The 23,243-nt window shown below is 36.4% G+C and overlaps 1 protein-coding gene across 1 annotated transcript in view; it reads left to right on the top strand.

Moving 5' to 3' along the window:
- Positions 1-23,243, top strand: part of csmd3b (CUB and Sushi multiple domains 3b) — a 321,277-nt gene that overhangs the window by 78,143 nt on the left and 219,891 nt on the right. The window contains exons 5-6 of the mRNA XM_053613516.1: positions 487-622; positions 10,568-10,689. Of these exons, the coding sequence (XP_053469491.1) occupies positions 487-622; positions 10,568-10,689 (258 nt within the window). The remainder of the gene's footprint in view (positions 1-486; positions 623-10,567; positions 10,690-23,243) is intronic.

The raw sequence follows: 23,243 nt of genomic DNA, 5'->3' as shown, positions 1-23,243 counted from the left end.
CATTAGTGAGATCAGGCACTGATATTGGGTGAGGAGGCTTGGTGCACAGACAGCACTCCAATTCATCCCAAAGGTGTTCAGTGGTCTTGAGGTCAGGGCTCTGGTCAGGCTACTCAAGTTCTTACTCTCCAACCTTGGCAAACCATGTCTTCATGGCTTCATGGAAGACATCCTATACAGTTGTGTGCTTCTAAATTAGTGGCAAGAACCACATATGGTTGTTATGTTCAGGTGTCCACAAACATTTGGCCATATAGTGTATATTTCTGTAGTACGTATTTGTTGTGTTACGTAATAACACAATTTTTTCTGTTACGTAGTACGTAAGTGCTTGCCTTAGCCACATATCAGTGTAGGTTTGACTCTTCTTTTTTTCTTTACTTTTACTTCTTCAGAATTTTATTTGAGTAACATTTTCTGGTTTGTGTATATATATGTGTGTGCTGTAATTTAAAAATGTGTGATTGAATCTGTGTGTATTTGTGTGTTCTCCTAAGCATTGGTGCCACAGCCCAGTTTACCTGTGATGAAGACTACGTGTTACAGGGCTCTAAGAGCATCACATGTCAGAGAGTAGCCGAAGTGTTTGCCGCCTGGAGCGACCACAGACCTGTATGCAGAGGTGAGCCTGTTTTTCTTCTACTCACCAAACCTCCAACACCAAATACTTCCTGATTCCAGTGAATCAGTCAAAGACATTTATCAGCCAGCATTGTGATATGATACATTAAGATTTATCCCTGTTTCTATGGAATATAACGTGGTGAGATATGATGCAAGGTGTATGAAATGCAATGAGAACTTGTAGGCATAAGTTCTCATTGCATAACATTGTAACCAAGTTATAGGGGAGAGAATAATGGAGAGGGAAAAAGAGTCTGCATTACAATAGGCTCTTTCACATTTTGATGATCATGATAACATCCTATTTGGAATCTCATTTGTTCTAATGTATGTTTCTCAGCAGATAGTAAAAATCAGTCAACTTTAAATGATTCTATCAAAAAGGCCATTAGTTCTTCATCACTCGACTTTTGACATTCTGCATTCAGCAAATGGTGAAGGAAGAGTTTTGCTTCAAGGGGCAGAAGGACAGGCTTCCTTTATACCATATTGAATTTTCCAGGAATCAATTCAGCCTCAGTTTCCTCCTGTTTGCCTTACTCATGCTGTTTGAACCTGTGTGGCTGTTTCCTAAATGTTCAGCTTGGAGCACCAGTATAATAATGTGAATCTTTACTCCCCTACTGTGCACTCCATTCAGGTGTCACTAATCTTTCCCATCATAGTGTGTGTATGAATGAAAACAGCTGCAGTTGTTTACAAATGCTCCCTGTGAAATATATGAATGTGCTTTTTCAAGAAAGTGTGTAAATGGAGAGAGCATGGGCAAATCAGAATATGTGGACATAACACTATTGCTGCCTATAAATCACTTATATAGTCTTCTTGTACGCACAGGTAAAATCATGATAATGATTAAAATGTTTGTTGTAAAATTCAAACTAACATGTCTGGGAATACAAAATGAAAAGATAGATGGATTGATGAATGGATGGATAAAAAGTTATCCACAAAGTTTACCCACAATGCTTAATCGTTTAAAGAAATCAAACGGAAAAGCTATCCTATACTAATTTACTTTATCTGTTTGTTTAATTCTTGCTAATTTCCTGACCAATGATTTGTTGTAAGACCATTCAAAACTTAATATTTTGCCATTTTGTGCTTGGCCCATTTTTCCCCCAGGAGTGTAGTACTGGCAAAACATGCAGCACACAGGATAGGGTTAACTGACCTGGCATCTATGGTGTTTCCCGATAGTGTCCATTTGTTCCACATTACACTAGTAATCCTGTTAAAGGCAGCCACTGAAAATGCTGATTCCAGTGCAAGCATGGTGAACGCATACGATTGTCTCTTTTGTTTCTTTTTACTGAATCTATATATCTATAATGTACACTATATGGGCAAAAGTTTGTGGACATCTGACCCTCACACCCACATGTGCTTGTTGATCATCCCATTCCAGATTTAGTCCCCCACCCCTTTACTGTTATAATAACCTTTAATCTTCTGGAAAGACTTTCCACTAGATTTTGGAACATGGCTGTGAGGATTTAACCATTTAGCCAGAAGAGCATTAGTGAGTTCAGGCAAAGATGTTGGGGGAGGAGGCCTAGGTGCTGTCTGCATTCCAGTTTATCCCAAAGGTATTCAGTGGGATTGATGTCAGGGCTCTGTGTAGGCCAGTCGAGTTCTTCTACTCCACCCTTTGCAAACCATGTGTTCATGGACTTCACTTTATGCATATGGGCATGGTCATGCTGGAACAGGTTTGGGCCTCTTAGTTCCAGTGAAGGGAAATTATAATGCTGCAGTAAACAAAGACAAAGATGCAATAAACTTTGCACAGAATTTTTAATAATTTAGCTTTCAATAGTTTTACTTATCTCTGTTAATCAAGGAAATATCTCCATTGGTACTTTCTATTTAGTAATATACCAGCATTCCAGCAAGGGGAAAGACGTGAGCTTTAATTGATGTTCTGCCAACATAAAAGAACATAAACACTATGCTTCTCTTTCTTGCAACAAGAACATTCATCAAATGAGAGCGGTTCCCTTTTCCTTATCTGAAAGAGCACAGTTGCTGTGGCAACCATTAAAAATTTAGAGCCAAAATGTCTTTACCATTGGTGATTTCATCAATGCTGCTACCTAATGCCTGATGGCATTATAGTGACAGTATGTTGTTAAGGACAAACAAATATACATTGCACGGTTGCTGTATTCCAGGCAGAAACTCTAATTATGCTTAATTATGACTTAACATGCAGTTGAGTGACAGGGACAACTTCAAGGCATAATTATTGTCCTTGACGAGCATGCTAGGATATCGCAAAACATTTTTTAAACCTCATTGGTAAAGCATAAACCAATAAGTCAAGGGTCTTACCTTGAATTGATTACATTGTGAAAAAAATTAATGGAGTCTCTTGTCCAGTCTGTGGCTCATGCTGGTCTGGTGCAGATATTCATAACTCTTGATGTTCTTGTCTATAACTTGATATCTGTTTTTCAGACAATGTCTTTAACCATGCTTGAAAAATAGGACATTGCCAGTATGATATTTGTTTGTTTATTTGTTTTGTTTTTTTCATGACCAGTTCATATTTAATTATACTGAGCAAACTGTATGATGGTGGCTTGGTGAGTGCAATCGCTAGTGTTGCCACCTCACAGCTGTAGGGTCTCTGGTATGGATCCTTAGCTCGTGTTACATGCTAATGTAATTGTGGATTGGTGGATTGGCTTTGATAAATTGCCCCCAGTTACACTATACTGTATGGCCAAAAGTATGAAGACACCTGACCTTCACATCCATATGTGGGCCTTCGCCAAACTATTCCCACAAATGTGGAAGCACACAATTGAATAGAATGTCTTTGCATGCTGTAGCACTACAATTCCCCCTCATTGGGGGGGGGGGGGCAAAACATGCATGATAATGATATGCATGATATATCCATGATATCCAGCATGATAATGCCCCTTTGCATAAAGCAAAGTACCACAAAGACATGGTTTGGAAATATTGGTATGGAAGAACCTGGGTGGTCTGCACAGAGCCCTGACCTCAATCCCACTGGACACTTTTAGAATGAACTGGAACACTAGTTGTGCCCCAGGCCTTGTTGCCCAACATCAATTCCTAACCTCTCTAATGCTGTTGTAGCTGAATGAGCATAAATCCCCATAGCCACAATTCAAATCCTAGTGGAAAGCCTTCCCAGAAGAGTTATTATAGCAGCAAATGGGGGACTAAATCTGGAATGCAATGTTTAACAAGCACATATGAGTGTGAATGCTCAGGTATCCACAAACTTTTTGAATCAATAAGTGTGCAAATGACCTGGACTAGCATCCAAGCCAGGGTGTGTTCACTAAGCTCTGGATCCACCACAACCCAACCAAAATAAAGCAGTTACTGAGGATGAATAAATCAAATTCAGTTATTAAGTGCATTACATACACAGGTTTTTTGTCAACGGTTTTGCAGTGTAGAAAGGTCATTTAAGATTACGTGAGCATTACTGTCAGGGCCAGGGCTGTGAAATGAATTAATGTCAAAGCTTTAGGCCGACCTCATAGTGAAACTGATACCTAGAGGCTACAGCCTGGAGATTGCTTAGGATGCTACCGCTTTAAGTACCATGAAATGGTTTTGGATACATGGACATTCTCGCTGTGGTTGCTGGAACTATGGTTGCTGCTATGGTCTTGGGACTGCACTTACCACATGCAGTTTTGCACTCAGGTCTCCTTTAGTGAACAGTGGACTAGTTCAACAAACAGACTTCATATAAAAACCATCATGAACTTTCTTTTACTTTCACACTATCCGTTGTTACCCAGATGTTACGGGTTCCCTTCTGAGTCTGGTTCCTCTCAAGGTTTCTTCCTCATAGCATCTTAGGGAGTTTTTCCTCACCACCGTTGCCACCGGCTCGCTCAATAGGGATAAATTCACAAACTTAACATCTCTATCCTGTGTTTTTATGTTTCTGTAAAGCTGCTTTGAGACAGTGTCCATTGTTAAAAGCGCTATACAAATCAAATTGAATTGAATTGAATTGAAAATACCTATCCACTGAAGGTAATAGTTAAATTACTGTAGTGGGCTGATGTCCTTGTGTTCATATCGATAGCATTTAGACACACCAGGCAATTTGGCATATGGCCACATTAAAAAAAAGCCAACCTAAGACAGATGGTGCAACAATTTTTTTGCATTTTCATCAGCCTAATGTAATGACAAATATTTGCTTTTTCTGAAAGTCTTTGAGGTAACTGATGTGGTTTTGGGTTCATCACTCATGTTGTGTTTATGCATATGGTGATTTCTTGGAATCTTCAGAGATGCTGATTGAATGCTTTCCTCCTAGCACAGTGATCAAAGTGATGGAGGACCATAAACAGCAGCAGAGAGAAAACAAATTAACGTGCAAACACACTTCTGTTTTGATTGGGTCCAGCTGGTTTGGTTTTGGGCCAGTGGGAAATATGAAATATGTAATATGTTTTCTAGAAGATTGGAGTGTTATCACTCATATAAGGCAAGTAAAATACATATTTTAATATACGTAAACAATTATAAGTCTCACATTTTTAATAGTGATCACTGAGGATTTATAGTGTGCTGTAGCTTACACTTACAGTACATTACATATATAGTTACACTGACCAAGAATGCTTCTGCTGTATAGAATAAGTGAGTTTAGCTGTTTTTAGCAAAGTAGTGTAGTTATGGGGGAATTATAGTATGACATTATTTCTTCTGTTTTTCTTTTCTTTCTTTTTTTTCTTTTTTTTCTGTTTGTTTAGTTGGCTCATTGTCCTCCCTGAGGTCAGTTTCAATGTTAGGAAACTTAAAACAATGAGTATAATTTCCAAAATAGTATACATGATATCATATTCATTAAATATTTATATAGATGTCCAATTTTAAGCATTCCTCTGCGGTCCACTGGTGAATATGGTAATGTTTTTAAAATGATAAATATCAGTCAATTTGTGTTAGTTAATTGCTGATATTCTTACAAGTCTTTTTGTGTGTTAGACCATTAAAAAGATTACATTTATTTCTGCATCCAAGGCTTCATTTCATTAAGTATGTATACATTTTCATGCTTAATAAAACCAAAAATCTAGTCTTTTGATGATGTTAAAATTAAAATATTTATTTCACTATGAAGACTCACAAGAGGAAAAAAATTCTACATAAAATTAGTTTGAATATCACTGCTTTATTGTATTGTTTAATCAATACTGTTATAAAATATTTTGCATGATTATCTGAATAAAATCTAATGTAAATCAAACAATAATCAACATCCCTCTGTAACAGCTTTCGACTTACAGATAGGAATAAACACACATTTTTATGAATGTAGGTCTAAATATAGAAGTTAAAAAATTTTGTTATAGATGCAGTTTATCCGAAAATCTGAAAAAACGGCTGACGACCAAATGTTTCTACCTGCAGTGTCTTGCCTTAACACTTGCCTGTCCAAAAGATTGGAAAATATTAAAATAGAGACAAGAACATGGGGACACTCAAGTGATTGTCATATGTTCATATCTTTTTTGTTTTGTTTTGTTTTTTTTTCACTTTTACATTTCTATTATTTTTATAATTGTACCTGTTCTTGCTGAGCCAAGGTCCTTGTTTTCGGATGGTAGGATAGAAAGTGACAGCAGGTTGTTGTGTAAGTAATCAACTGTTTGCTCCCCCTCCTGTCTTTTTAGAGATAATTTCTGTTTGGCTGCTTGGCTATGAGCAAGCTGTGCCCAGCTAAAGCCATTCATTTAGCAGGCTCTAATTGATCTGTCAGAGATGTCACTAGCATTCGCAGATATACTGTATATCACAGAAAATACAGAAGCAGCATCTTGAAGCAGCTACAAACTCCTGCTCATCCATAAGTTCTTGTCACTGCTTTAACTAAAGCAGGCTGAGAAATGATGACATGTACAGTAGAAAGCGCGAGCAGCCTCTGTTGAAGTGTTTATAGACTGCCGGTGAGCATTTCTTTAGTGTTACAAGTTTAAGTTAATAGATCAAGACCGGACAAACAACAAGAAAAAGTATCAACAGATGTGTGGCCAAGAATTAATCTTGAAGGACAGTTTATTATGTGAGTTGATTTTAGAACCTCAATAAAGGACAAACAGGGCAAGACAAGACAAACTAACAAGACAAACAGGTTTGGAATAAAGTGGTATTTTGGAATGGAAAACCTTGCAATGGAGAAAATGCAGGATGCAGTAAGTGGAAGTCCACATAGTAATACTAGGACACACATAGTAACACCTAGTAATACTAGGTGTACTTTTGCCAAAGATTCCTGTATGAGGCTTATTCTAGTTTTTGGAAGGACATTGCAGCAGAGTAGCAAATGCTGCTATAGAAGCACAGAATCCATCCATCCATTTCTATACCGCTTATCCTACACAGGGTCACTACACAATCACACACACACTATTGACAATTTGGAAATGCCAATCAGCTTACAATGCATTTCTTTGGACTGAGGGAGGAAACCGGAGTACCCAGAGGAAACCCCTGAAGAATGGGAGAACATGTGAACTCCATGCACACAGGGCAGAAGCAAGAATCAAACTCCAACCCTGGAGGTGTGAGGCAAATGTGCTAACCACTAAGTTACTGTACCCCCAAGTACAGTATCAAGATTTTAAAAATTATTTTTAATTGCCATGCAATGGTGTTAGTGGTAATTGGGTTTGGTACAGCTCAAAAATCAACAATAAACAATATACTTAACAAAGTTTAAGCAAAAACAAGACAATGAGACAACTCATGCATGGATAATTTAAGAAAAAAAAGTAAATGTGCAAAAAGTCACACTAGAACAGATAGACTAAACAGTAGCAGAAATAGTGATTAGAGTTATAAACTATGAGCAGTTATTAGTTGATTTCTCTAATACCTGAAGGAAGTACAATGGCAGCAAACCGTAGTCTAATGTCTGTGGCAATTATTTTTTATCCTTGTCCACTTGAAATATCGGAATACACTGAAATGTTAGGGGTTTTGTGTTGTCTTGTTCTCATTTTAGCATATTCAGCACGATAGTTACTCATTGTAAAAACTAAAATCAAATAAAGAACTGGTCTATGTATGTACAGTTGTCTGTTCACAAGCAGAGTTGCTTTAATAGCCCATGGTTGAATATACAGTACTCACACATTTTCTGCTGATAATGTCTTTCTTATAAGATCTAGTGTAAATCTGATTGATTGCGTCACACCAAGACCCAAAAACAGCTATACTGCAAATTTTCATAGAGCAACATACCACTGTGTATATTCTAGCAAGCTAACCATCTTGATTATAAGCCCGTTAAAACTCCGTTCTGATTTGTCAGTGAGATTTGAATACCACCAAATTCCATTTTGGATACTACCAGTATTTTGCCACATGCCACTTCTCCATCCTTTAAAATGAATTGACAGCTTGCACATGCTGCATCCCATGTTTCTTAAAGTGGGCCTTTATCTGCCTGATCACTTTTGCAACCTGCAGGCTGTAAGGACAGCTGTCTTCTCTATTAGGGGTCCTTATGCACCAAGAATATGGCCACCTGCTAATGAGAAGGAAAATCCCATTCTTTCACTACCACTGTGCACTACAACATGGTCTATCTTACTGTGTGAGAGTGGGAAGTGTGTATGTGTATGGTTCCAGACCCCATACAGCTCTCTTTTTCTTATATATACATGCACAAAAATTATTCAGCACAGTGATTTGGTGGTCCCCTGACCTTTAAATCACTCCCTTTATGTCACTCGGGTGTGTCTGTTCCTGCAGCTATTGCACAGACTGCACAAACTAATTAGGAAGATTGAAATGATGCAGAAAATTGCCTAGATCTATATTTTCAGGAGTGCCCAAGGGCATTATGAGTTCATCATCAGTTCATTCTCCCTTGTTTTTTTTTTTTTTTTTATGTATTAAGCTATTGGGAGCCCATTTTCATTTGCCATGCCATACATACATATATATATATATATATATATATATATATATATATAAAAATTAGTTATAAGGAATAACACATTATGGGCCATGCTGTTATAGAAGTTGAGAAGTTGGCCATGCTGTTAAGAAGCTGTTATAGAAGTTCTGTTCCCAGAAGTGATTTATTTTCCTATAACAGTAGTGTTTTATTCCGCCTATACCACGGAGATTTGTCAGCAATTCCATTTTCCATACCACTTATCCGGAATCCTATCCCAGGGAACTCAGGGCACAAGGCGGGGAATACCCTGGACGGGTGCCAGTCCATTGCAGAGCACAATTGCACAACCATTCACACACCATGTACAATTTGGAAATTCCAATCAGTTAATAATAAATGTCTTTAGACTGGGGAGGAAACCAGAGTACCCAGAGGAACCACCAATGCACGGGGAGAACATGCATGCAGAACCTTGAACCTTCAAACCCCCAACCCTGGAGGTGCGAGGCAAATATCTTAACTATGAACACGTAACCACATTTATGGATCAAAATAGTTCCTGTTATCACATACATTATAGTAGCTATAAACAGTCTTTCCCTTACCTGCTTCACTTTTTCTGTCTCTTGAAGTTAAATACAGATAAACTCAGCTTCTTATGCTGCCCGAAAGTACAAGCTCAAACTTCACCACATCAATCATTATACACAGTAAAATCCCTAGTGTTGAATTAACACCCAGAGTGTTTATTTGAGTCCAATGGACTTATATAACACTGTAGGGTGTAAATTCAACACTGTGGGTGTTAAATCAACACTGGTGATTTTGCTGTGTACTTGTTTTCTTATTGTTGTTAAAAACAACAAGCTTTTAAATTTGTTTAGTAGGCTTAGATTATGTGGAGTTTTCTATATACAGGTCATTGTGAATGAGATGTTACTATAGAAACAAGAACATATTAGAATAAGTCCATTAATAAAAACCTAACATTTATTTTACACCTGGAACTACTTTCAGAGCCATGCTGTTATAAAACATTAAGCCATGCTTTCTGATCCAAGAATTCGACATCACTGTTGTGTTAAATCAGTATTAATATATAATAACTTGGTAAGCTTTATATTTGCATACTCTGTTTTAAAACAAGAAACTGTAGAGTAGGCACCAACTGCAATATTGTACTTAATATTCACATCTTTCCACTCTATCCTCTCAATTCTCCACTCGGGATTCATCTCAAAAGGAGTTGATATTGAGACATTGATTCGAGTCTTCACATCAATGTTACACTGGAGAAGGGCTTGTCTGAGGATACTGTTCTGATGAGGAGCCTTGACAAGCGAATGACTTTCAGATAAAAAAAAGAGTGTTTTTGGATTGAAGGGGCCCTCCAGTTCCCCTATACTTGGCTGAGATAATGAGTTATTTATTTTAAAGAGCAATCAAGATGTCAGAAGCTGATAGCAAAACCTGCTGCCATGGGAGATAATGCCTTCTTGTCTTTCATCAAATCCCTGTCACTTTGGCATTGGCAATGATAAATGTGCCAAAAAGCACAAAGGGCCAAATAACGGGATGAATAAACGATCCTTTTCAGAGCATTTTTTGATGTCACTGTCACTGGTTCTGGGAGAAAGAGACTGGAGTGAGCCTGTTTAACAAATTATAATTGGCATTTGTCTATTAAGATGATGAATTGTACCCAAGTGTGCTTGACTAAAAACCGATTTAAAGTAACTCATGCTGCTGCCATGAAGTTAATCTTTGGGTTTGGATTGTGAATCTCACAAATATAGGAAATCATAAAAGACTGGGTGATATTGCAATATTTGCTGTTTAAATCTTGCTAAATATCATAAATAGTTAAGAAAACCCTGTATAATCACAATAATGCCTTGTGATTTGTGAAGTTAATATTCAACACATTTCAGCGGTAGTTATCAAAAAAGTCAAGATTAAAAAATGATCATTGTCCTCGTAACAAATTCTTATTAACCATCTCCTCTGCTTTTTTATTTACAGTAAAGACATGTGGATCAAATCTTCAAGGTCCTTCAGGAACGTTTACTTCTCCAAATTTTCCTATTCAATATGAGAGCAACTCCCAGTGTGTGTGGATCATTACAGCCAGTAACCCAAACAAGGTAATGCCTTACGTCCTTTCTGAAAGCACATCTATGGTCGGTTCCTGACTATTTGTATTTACTTGAAGTTATCCCCTAACCTAGGTTTTAATACTAGGTGATACAGCCATCACCATGGGTTCAAATATTCATATGCGTTTAGTAAATAGTTTCCCAGTTCACGAGTAGTTGATCATGTAGAAAAGTTGGGAGTTTCTCTGCATTTGTCTTCTCCATTGATGGTGTAAGTAAATTTTGAAAGAACTGTAGAGAAGATTATATTTGGAGGAAGAATAAATATAGGTTTGGGTGATATATATCATGATTATTGAATACATTTTGGCGATGATATAAATTATGATTATGATATAAAGGTTACAAACAAAGCAACAAACTGCCATCCAAGCAGTAGTGTTGCATTACAAATTTGAATTATTGCGATTTTTCTGTATCTTCTACAGAAATAAGTTGACACTGACAAAAGGGAAATCATTCAGACTTTTTTAAATTTTAATGACTGAGTTAAAATTTACAGTTTATCTGTTTACAGCTTATTTGTTGCTTTGAATCAGAGGTTTTCATTATGATAACATACTGACAATAATCATGATATGTCAGGAACATATATTGTGACAATATTTCACATCATAATATGGATATTATATTGCCATATTTCCCAGCTCTAAATAAACTCAAACTAAGTTACTTGTTACAGTTTTGTCTTTTGCTATTGTTATTGTTTTTGTTGTTGTCACCCAACAGTTTAAACTTTTTGGAATACTTTGTAGTAGTAGTAGTTTTTAATGAATTTAGATGTGAGTTGTGAAAATCAAAAAGGCTTTTACCATAAACCACTGAGAAAAAAGCAAATATGTCATTTCATAATCCTATTTCATAATCAAGAGACTGAAACAAGGATAATAAATATTGTTATTGAGTTGATTTCTCATTTGCCTTACATTTCCACCAATCTACATACAAGTACCATACAAACTACATGGGCAAGAACACGCTAGCTAATATTCTGTAGCAAATGTGATTCAAGCTAATAAATGGTAACTTACAACTTGGAGATGTTCTTTACTAAAAGTCTGTTGTTTGTCTAAAGGTTTGATAAAATTCATATCTTTTGTAAATTACAGTAAATTAACAAGAATAAAAACTAACTATGTTCCCTTTTTTTTTCTTGCTGAGCAAACCGTATTTCTATTTGTCAGACCTTTCTGTCATTTCAGAAATAATGACATATGAGCCAAATAGATTATGGCTGCTCTTGCTGACTAGCACTGCTATGCTAACAAAAATGCTTGTTAAAGGTGTTGAACAATTAACATGGCTTGCATTATTTGGGGTTGGTACTGAATTTGGAGGGCAATAGTACTGTCTGTATTGATACGTGTTCCTGTTTGGGCTTTCCAAAAAAAAAAAAGAAAACTCAGTGTTGTTATGAGAGTCAAGCCTGAGTGCACTGTAATCACCTGTAAGTTACTCCAATTGACAATTTATATATATATATATATATATATATATATATATATATATATATATATATACATATATATATATATATATATATATGTATGTATGTATGTATGTATGTATGTATGTGTCTGTGTCCTGCATGGATTTTTTGGGGGTTTTTTTCTGCATGGGAGCATCGTTAGATGTGTGCAGACATGCATGCAGCTTAGAGGGAAAAGTGGTTAGAACTAAAAATTCCCATAAGATATGCAGCTATCTGATTTCTGGACATGGGAACTGGTGAATACATGGATTATATGACCACAAAGATATCTGGTTACAATTTTAGGATAGAGCATATCTGCTGAGGAAGTCCAGAACCTTTTACTATCCTGCTTGGGGGTTCAAATGACTTTTCAATTCAAATTCCAGCAGAATAATGTACATTTAAGAGCTGGACAGATATAACTTATACCTGTGTATGCATACACATGTACTGTATAGTGATGAACTCATTTTGGTGCAAAATTAATTATATTGATGATAAGTAACTCTATACTGGATGCAACAAGAAGGCTGGGTGGTGCTTTAAACATAATAAAAATGAAGGACTGTTTCTGTACAGTGGCTGAAGGCACTTAAATAGCAAACTGGATATTTCCAATATCTTAGAAAATATTCAACTTCAACAGTCAAAAAATGTAGACAGTGGGCTGTAACACTCTCAGCAGCACACTGCTCAGAGGATACAACAGACCCGGGGTAAGAGTGTATGTGAGATATTTTATTTATTTATTTTTAATTGTGCTCATGTCTTTGGCTAGAACATTTTTTTAAAATTAATTTTACCTCTATGTAACTTGGGATTGTAAACCTTTGAACTATGATGTACATAATAATGAGTAATATTATTCAATTAAATCAATTATACACAGCACACTAAGACACACACCAAACAGACATCTGTTGATATACTAGTGTACAGTACATGCTTATAAAATGTATAATACGCTATTTAAAATGGATAATACAGAACAGCCTAGCGTGAAAAACTCAATTGTGAACATTTGACGACTCTAGAAGGCCACAGAGGGATGCACTCTACACCAGGGGAGCCTCATGCTGAAAAAGTCTGAAAACCACATAGAAATACATATTATACACACATGCTAAGTATACACATATGCTCACTACTCAGGGATAGAGGGAGAAAGAAAGAAAGAAAGAAAGAAAGAGAGATCACATAAATATACGTGGGACAACAGGGCTCTGGTGTGCTGTATTAGTCATAAACCCTCTAGTCTGTCCCCACACACCTTCCTCCCAGGGCAGACGCACACTAAAACAACCCCCACCTGCTACATAGGCAACTTTTGTAAGCATTTTGCTTGTCAGTTAAATCAGAATATTCTTCCTTGAATATTAACATCTGTCATAATCCTAGAGATTTTCATTCCTATTCAGAAACCTCTCTTTGTGTTCCAAGCAAAAACTCCATTCCTTACACACAGTTGCTGCAGTAAGAACAGACTGCGCAAACGAAGACTTCATAATATATATATATATATATATATATATATATATATATATATATATATATATATATATATATTGAACCAACTATCTTGAACCTGCTTCCCTTAAAAAAAAGCCACTATTTTCCTAGAGATTATACATTAAAGATATGCTTATCGGCAATGGCCCAGCCACTAAGGTTACAGGAATTTTAATGTTTCAGGCATCTCTTCAGGCATCATTGCAGAGAAGATAATACAGAAAAAGAAAATATAAAAAATAGAAAGTTGAGCACCTTTGTACCATCAGAATTAAAGCCATTTTTTTTTATTGCTGAGACATTTGAACTCCTCAACTCAAATGTTACCATTGTCTTTCTCAGACATAACATTAGTATACAATATTAGTATACACACTCACTGGGCACTATTAGAAACATACTAATATTGGTTAGGGCCTCCCTTTGCTGTCAGAACAGTCTCAATACTTTGTGCCATGGATACCACAAGATGTTGGAAACATTCATTTGTGATTTGTGATGTTGATATGATTGCATCACATAACTGCTGCAGATTTATGCTGCGAATCTCCCGTTGTACCACATCCCAAAGATGTCCTATTGGATTCAGATCTGATGACTGGAACCTGTTTGAGATGACTTGTGAAATGGTGCATTATTATGCTCGAAGTAGCCATTATGAGATGGGGAAATTGTCACCAAAAAGGAACGCGCCTAGTCATCAGCACTACTCAGATATACTATGACATTCAAACAATGCTCAATTAAGGGGCCAAATGTGTGCCAAAAAAACATTTCCCACACCATTACACCACCAGCAGCTGGAACTGTTGACACAAGACAGGTTGGATGCATGGATTTATGCTGTTAACACCAAAATCTGACCCTGCCATCTGTATTTTGCAGTAGAAATTGCTGTATATTTATTTGTTTGTTTTTACTGGTGTAATACTTGTTAATAGTTTATAATACTGGTGCTGGTGGATCAGATTTTCTGATCATCCAGATTCTTCTAGCCTTTTGATTAATGGCTCTCGTCTCCTTCTCTGTCCTTTTGGCCTTGCCTCCCTGTATGGCCTTGAAAGCCCTTTCATCCCCACAATCCCCACTCATCCTTACACGCTTATGAACAGGTGTATTATGGAATTTGTTAGTTACTGTGCAAATATGGGTGGGTAATTTCTGTTTGATTTGAGCCATTGTGACTTTTATAGTCGCACTTCAGTTTAATTTCTCAGCAAATCTCCCTTTATGTCTATGCCAAGTCTGAGGAGCAAAGCTGTTAGGTTTGTGTGTGAGTGAGAAATGGTTTATTACTAGATAATTATATGTAAATGCATGTTTAAGAAGTATCCCCTGCCTGCTCTCACTCTGTTATCAGAAATCACAGTCTGTTATCAATGAAAGTGACAATGAGAGTGAGTGAGTGAGCAAGATGCTCCTTGTGTAGGACTGACAGCGGTGGCAGTCAGAAAAAGATGCATACTGATAAATAGACTGTGAAATGGCGTAGGACCTGTGGATTGATATCCTTCCTGCCCACATTTGTAATAACACCTGTGACAGCAGTACAGCCATCTCTATTTCCCCAGTGTGGCACCTTGTAATTGATTTGAGTTGACATGAGTCATTAATGTTGCCATCCACCTCCAAATAACCAACCTCCCATGTACAGTGTAACAAACAAGTGCTCTTAGGTAAGCTTCAAGCCAAAGTCTTTGAGTCTGACTTACTCTCAAATGGTTGAAGCAATACTCGTAGGTAGTAAATTTGAGAAAACAAACATTCTCTCCTCTTTAGTAAATGGCTTCCGTTGACCTTCTTTGCACCTGTCTGCACCATAAATGTCCATAAATAACTTTTATACCCTGCTGCAGGAAATGCTTTCTGGAGGACAAGTTAGGCTCCGACTGTATGCTGCTACATGCCATCTCAAATCCCCAATTAAACTTCACATCCCCTTATTCTGCCCATTCACCCTTCAATTATCTAGACTGTAGTCAGGGCCAGAAACTTTGGTGCAAGTTTGGAGTAGCCAGACATTTCTTTACAGTGTGGCATGTTCAGAACTAGCTCAATATTCAGAGGCATGCTGTAAAATTGTTTAGACACTTTGCAATTGTATGATGGATGGAAGGAAGTATAAAAGTCTTGTGGATCAAAGAGATGTTCTCCACCTTCTCCTACCACTTCATTCATCTATTCAGCTATTTGGGTACTTTGAAAAGTCTGGTACACTGCCAGGATGTAGAGAAATGTGTTATTGTTTTTCTGCAGCCCTACATTTAGAAAATTTTGCTAGGGACCAGGAAACCTCAACATGTTCATTTTTTGCTATATATTTACCGAAAAAATTGAGAGAGCACCTGGCAATTACATGGTGCTTTGGTAAAATTGAATGCAATCTGAAAATGAATAAATGATTCTAAATGGAAAACATAATTTCATTTGCAAAACTATAAGTTTGTTAAATCGAAAGTGTAAATATCTAATTAAATTCATTTACTGCTACAGTGGGTTGTCCCATCGATTCTCATAGAGATTTACACTTCCCAAAAACAATTTATGGCCAAGTCTCAGCCTTTCTTCAGTGGATAATCTCACCTGGATACTGCAGATTGAAGATAATCGGAGTATGGCTCCTTTCAAGATTACTTTCTCATTGCCATCTCAGAGAGTATCATCTAGCTTGCTGATTAGAGATGTAAAACTAAATCTACACACAAATTTCTTCTTTGGACAATGTCTGTTGTTAACAGTGCTATATAAATAGATAATAAATAAATATTGAATTGAATTTGACTCACCATTAAATAAGTTAATTGAGTACTACATTTGAGTATAATGCAAAATCAGTAGTTATTTGCTCCCTCACTTTGCGTAGCTAGTGTGAATACATTTTTATTCCATTAGTACTATCAGTGGCCGAACTTTATTTCATAAAAATATGTCATGAACTGGAAGACACTTGCGGAAGACACATGTGATTCTATTAAATCATGCATTCTACAATAGGGGTGCCCAATCTAATACGCCAATTCCACTAAGCAGGAGTACACCTGATACAACTCATTGGCCATTTCTACACCGAAACCAATTGATTAAACAAGTGGAATCAGGTGCAGCTCCTACTATGTTGGAATGAAAACTTGCAGCAACACTGGCCCTTTGCAGATAAGATTGGGCACGTCCCTGCTCTGCTGTGTTGCCACAGACCTCCTTCAAGTGATGGTTAATGGCTGCTTATAACACATTATTGCTTCATTTATTTTTGGCAGACACAATCCTAATGAACCTATTTATTTATATTCACTCCATGTTTTAACCTTGGTGAAAGGATATCATGGCGTAATTCAATGTAGTTAATTTATGACTTCACATTGTACACTATATGGCCAAAAGAAAGTGTACACCTCACTATCACACTCATATGTGGGTCTTCTCCAAATTGTTGTCACAAATCTGGTAGCACACAGTTACCTAAAATGTCTTTGTATGCTGTAGATTTAAGATTTAATTTCACTGGTACTGAGGGGCTCAATCCTGTGCACAAAGTCATGTACATGAAGACATGGTTTAATAAGTTTGGAGTGGAAGAGCTCAACTGGCCTACACAGAGCCCTGACTTCAACCCCATTGAACACCTTTGGGATGAATTGGAACACCGACTGCACCCCAGGCCTCCTAAAGCAACTAAAGCCTGACCTCACTAATGCTCTTGTAGCTGAATTAGCAGAAATCCGCACAGCCATGCTCCAAAATCTAGTGGAAAGACTTCTCAGAAAAGTAGAGATGTTAATATCAGCAAAGGGGATGCCAACTCCATATTAATGCACATGGTTTTGGAAAGTGATGTTCAACAATCACATATGGGTGTGATGTTCAGGTGGCCACATACTTATGGCCAGGCTTGGGGAGTAACGGAATACATGTAACAGCATTACGTAATCAGGATACAAAAAACTGGTAACTGTAATCTGTTACAGTTACGTCAAAAAACAAAGTAATCAGATTACACATACATTTTGTAAAAAACGGGAATACTATCAGGGTGACATTTTATTTATTTAAAAACAAAGAAATTAAACTCTTGACATAACACAATATAGACAGCTGCTTGATTATAGTTCTGGTTCTGTCTTGCCAGTCGTGGCTCACATGAACAACCCCCTGTTGCATGCGCTAATAAATTTTGTGCAAAGTTAATTTGGTAGAAATTAACACACATTGTTCTCTGAAATGATTTTGTTAGAATTTGTCTAAACTCAAGAAATGTCCGGGATTCGGCTTTAGTTTCATTATGATATGTTTATGGTCTAATACTACATCAAGTGTGTGCAGATTTGCATTGCTTTAACCCCTCTCTGTAATTCCCACCTTCTCGCACACCAATTGTTCGATTATAAAAGGCTTTCTATTAGCCAAATTCCTCCCTCTCGACCATTAGCTTACTCTCAGCGAACACGCAAAGGTGAAGTGCTGTTGTGTACGGCATCAAACAGTTGCTTGACAATAACAGCAAATCACAGCTGTCCTGAGTCAAAACAATGTGCATGACCATATAAGGTCATTTTTTATTTCGTGTTATCACATTGCTTCCTATTACATGACCATTCAAATGTGTAAATGCTGGCAGAAGGGGCAGAAGAGATACTCGTAGCATCTAATATTTTATTTTATTCCATGGGCATTCAAAACATTGTAGGAATTTATATATCTTTATGTAATGCTAATAATGCTAATAATAGTGTGTCTTTTTCAGTGTATTAAAATCTACATTCATAGTAACATTGTTTTGAACGCTATTAAGACACAGAAAGAAACAGGTGTCCTCTTTTTTGAAAAACCAGTATATGGTCACCCTAACTTATGCGATGTAATGTTACCCTCATAAGGGACAGTGATCTTTTATTTATTCATTTATTTACTTTTTTTCTTAAAACAAATCCAAACATTGAACATGTATTTAAGCTTTAAAATAAGCCCTAAATTTAGATCACATAGCTTTTCTCTTGACTTTATTTACATATGTGACCTTGAAGTAATGCAAAAGCAATCAGATTACATTATTTTCATATTGTGATACTTTATTGTGATACTTAATTCACAATACTGATTACATTTTTGTATGAAGTCATTTATAACTATAACGGAAGAAATTTTTTAAGTAACCCTCCCAACCCTGCTTATGGCCATATAGTGTACTTACAGGACTTGATTCTGCATCATTCAGCTTGTGCTCCCTAAACATCACATAAACAACCATGAATAGGCACTTTTATAAATAGGCAATGTCATCAGCCTGCAAATTTAGTGGCTTCTTTCCCATTTAAGGTCACCTTCTTTATCTATAATGTTTTTCTTTTCCATGTGGCAAATTTATCCAGACTATGCCTTGTCTTATACAATTTACTGGGTAATTTAATCTAAGACTGCAGTACTCTTAAGTTCACTAAAGTACACTAAACCTAATTATACTACAGCACACTTCAGTTTACTTGCAGTCAAACTAATGATAGTTATACTTAAAGTGTGCTAAAATGGAACAACTATTTTTCTACTTAGTGTACTTTGTATAAAGCAGCATTAAAGCCCAACTTTAATTGTTTTAAGTGTACTTAACTATGCTAAAATGAAACTAATTCAAGTATACTTCTGTATGCTTTAAATATACTCAGCATATTTTATATAAATGATTTTGTTAATATATTTCTAAAACACTCTTTGAAAAATTTCAGTATATTGAAAATACAATTAAATACATTTATATTTTTATTAAGATAGACTGATTCTTTACTCAGAATATTAGCTATGGATCCAAACTACCCAGAATGGACATAACAAAGCACTACAAAAAACATCCTATAATCTGACACTGCAAAAAATGCAATATTAACAAGTTAAAAAGAATTATTTGGAAAATTTTCCACATTTGTCTATTTCCTATTGTAAGATTGAATAAATAAAATGTAAGAATATTAAACTTATCTAGACATTTGTTTTTATGAATGTCAAACTCAAAATAGTCTTGCTCTATTAACAGTTTGCTAATTAGCTAATTATAAGAACATTTAAAGCTTGAAATGGGTAGAAATGTCTAGAAATAAGTTTAAAATCCTATATTTGGTTTAGTATCATGTTATAATAGGAAATACTAGATAATTTAGAATATACTGTATTAAAGCTAGTTTTACATGTTAAGATTTTTGCATTGTAAATCTAAATACATGGATTCATAGGGTTGTTTACTATCTTTTACACGATAGACCTAACTACACTCTTGCTACACTATTGAGTACTAAAGAGTGCTACACTCTTCACATCATTCCGTATATGTATATTGGGCTTTTAACAACACCTGTTGTCAGAAAGCAGTTTTACAGATTTAACTGTGCTGAATTACAATAGGAAGGATAAGAACCATCAGTAATTACCCCAAGTTTTATATCCCTGAGAGGGATTTCTATAGAGGCTCATTTTTCACACCTGTAATGTTGATTTTTAGCACAATAAGGTGTGAGGTATGCCTTTCTTTTCGTGTTAGTGCCATTAGGCCTATGAGAGTTTTATCAGCTGTACTATTTTGACAGAAGGGTTGGAAGTGCAGTTGGACATACAGTGAAAGCTGCATAGTGCTCCTGTTCTGACTGTTATAGACCGAGACATGTACTGGCTCATAATTGTCACAGATTCGTAATTGCATTTACAGAAGGAAAGGTCAGCCTTCGTGTGTGTCAGGTTGCATTGCAGTTCCAAGATAAAGGTGCCGTGTAATTAATAGGAGTTTTAAATATACATTGTTCTGTAAAAATAGTCTTTATTTTCGATGGTATAAGATAGAAAAACAGTAGGTTTGTATATGTTTGGTATGGAGCCCCTAAAGTGACCTGTGCAGAAAGAAAAAATCGTGTTACAGTTTCTGGTGTGTGCTTGTGTGTGTAGTTCTTTTCCGATTGTGTCATTGCCACAGAGGATGAGATAGGGATGAGAACGTACATCACTGATCTATAATATATCTGTAACATCCATTTTTGTTTGGAAATTTATCGGACTCTCTGTTTTTGTATTGAAGGCTAAGTTTAAAATGTATCTCTATAAATTCATGTGCATCCAGGCTCTCGGTTTCTTTAAATGAACGATGGCAATGACGCAAATGGAAGAGAGCTATACACACCGGACACTGTAATGTGTGTGCACGAGAAATTGTTCTGGTGCTCTCATGAAAAGTTTCTCTGCGATTTTATTTATTTATTTATTTTTGCACAGGTCACTTCAGGGGCTCTGTAGTTTAGCATCAAAAATGTGTTTAGTAAATTGTTTTGTATTTCACCTACTTTATGTAACAAGGAACATCTAACTGTTTAGCGGTTACATGGACCATGCTATTCTGTTTTACAATAAGTATACCACTGTTAATTAGATTTAAGTAGTCCGTGTTTGGTTTGGTACTGATTACTGAAAAGTGCATGTTGAAGCTATGAGTAATCTTACTGTATAAAAATTACTTAATGGATTATTCAGCACAGAAGACAAATAAAACACAAATGGCACCTGCTGTGAGACCTTGCTTATAAAAATGCGGATGCCTATCCTTATATCCAGTAGCGTACATTATTACAAAATGATTTTGTGTTCTACAGAAAATATAAATAGCTAACAATAATTTTGTATAAACAAAACAGAACATTCCACTGCTTAGCTTAGTAAAGATAATCCAGAAATCATGGTCAGACTTCATAGCTAGAGACAGGCAACAGGCAGACTGGTTAAAACATAAATAATATGTAAGCAATAGGAAAAGAAAAGAAAAACCACACCCACACACAGACATGAGTCGAAAAATACAGAATATCCTAAAACAAAAGAACCAGGCTTGCATCATAAGACTTTGCAGTGAAGCAAAAAAAGAACACAGGCAATATACTGTATGCACAACTTAGAAAATAAGAAGAGACAGTGGTGCACACAGTTGGGGAAAACAGCACTCATTATGGGGAGCGTGATGCAACTCAAGGGGCATGCTTGGGTCTCAGTTTGAACTTGTGAACTTTTGACAAGTTCCACCAAAACTCACTTTTAATGCTCTAAACTTATATCAAGTTACCTCTTCTGCATCTTAAACTGTACGTTTTTTCAACTCAATTTTGGTGTCTGAGACAAAATTGGCATGGCACATTGTAAAACAACTCATAAGCTGAGATCAGCAGTCATAGAATGCACAATGTGATGTGCTCATAAGCGGCCAATTTAGTGCCATTGCAACAAAGACAGCCGACAACTAAATTCAGTGACATGACATTGTCATGACACTCTAGCTATAACACTCATCTAAAAGCCACTAACAGTAGGATGATATAGGATGACACAAAATTCATGGGACAGTTACAGATACTGTAGTGGAAATGCATTATCCTGCATTATCATACAGTCTATAATAGAAGTTGGAATTTATTGGGATCATCTCATACAGTGTGTCAAGGAATCATCTTAAAAGACTGAGATCGTGTAGGGCAAAACCAGCTTACAGCAACACTTTAGTGCACAATAGCTAGCTAATTCCATAGCCCCTTTTCTTGGATGTTCTTATAGCCGAAAGTTCTTTCCAACAGAAGTAGATCTAGCGCTCCATCACTTTTCTAATCCTTCATTGGCCTCAGCTCTCTGATGAAAAGCCACACCAATGTTTATTCTGGTCTACCCTCTTGATAAGTCCAACTTGTTTTAAGAATTTCTTTTTCTGGTCCATCTTCATTCACTTATTCAGTGGCAAGATTGGATTTTCTTTGTTGCTCTCTGCCATATCTCATCTGTCTTCTCTTCCTGGTATGTTTACACTTCCTGTCCACTGAGCGCTGTGCACACACAAAATGATGGATAGGCATGAGAGAATCTCTTCATGTGCTACCATGGGCAACATTGCAACATATTCAACCTGAAAGTGTTTTCAGAGGCTGTCGTTTTTTCCCCGCAGAATCTATTTATTGATATCTGATGGAATATAAACATAAAATAATTGAGCAATTAAAACACTCAGATTTTATTCACTGTGGAATATCTTCACATGCGGGTTGTTAGTTTTCCTAAAATAAGCAGATAAGCCATATGGAAAATAGATGGATGGAACTAAAGAGCAAATAATGACACTCTTTCTGATTGAACCAACTGAGATATCTGTGTGCTTAATCTGTGACTGTTGAAGAAAGCATTTATGTACAGACTATGAAGAAACAGATCTACTTGACCCAATAGCCATCTTTTTAAAATCAGTTTTACTCTAATAATTCATGACGAACAGACAGGGGCCTTTTTTTTCTCCTTGGAGAACCCCTATTAAAGGCATAGCCCCCCATCCATAAAGCTCTAGTGATGCCCCTGGCCATAAATAAGAAAGAAATTGAAAGATCTTGACCTTGTATCAATAACTAGTGGACGGTGTTGGGCCCCAGATCGTAGCTTCTAATTAAAGCTAATTAAAGTAACATGGCTTCGTGCATTGCAGCTCTGGTAGAGTAAATATTTTGTCCCTGAAAACATATAGGCTTTGCATTACCTCCTGTTGTGTAATTTGATTTGCAAATAA

This window comes from Ictalurus furcatus, chromosome 24 (assembly GCF_023375685.1).
Source record: "Ictalurus furcatus strain D&B chromosome 24, Billie_1.0, whole genome shotgun sequence".
Classification (NCBI taxonomy): domain Eukaryota; kingdom Metazoa; phylum Chordata; class Actinopteri; order Siluriformes; family Ictaluridae; genus Ictalurus; species Ictalurus furcatus.
The sequence above is the reverse complement of the archived record's forward strand: the minus strand, read 5'-3'. Positions and strand labels throughout refer to the sequence as shown.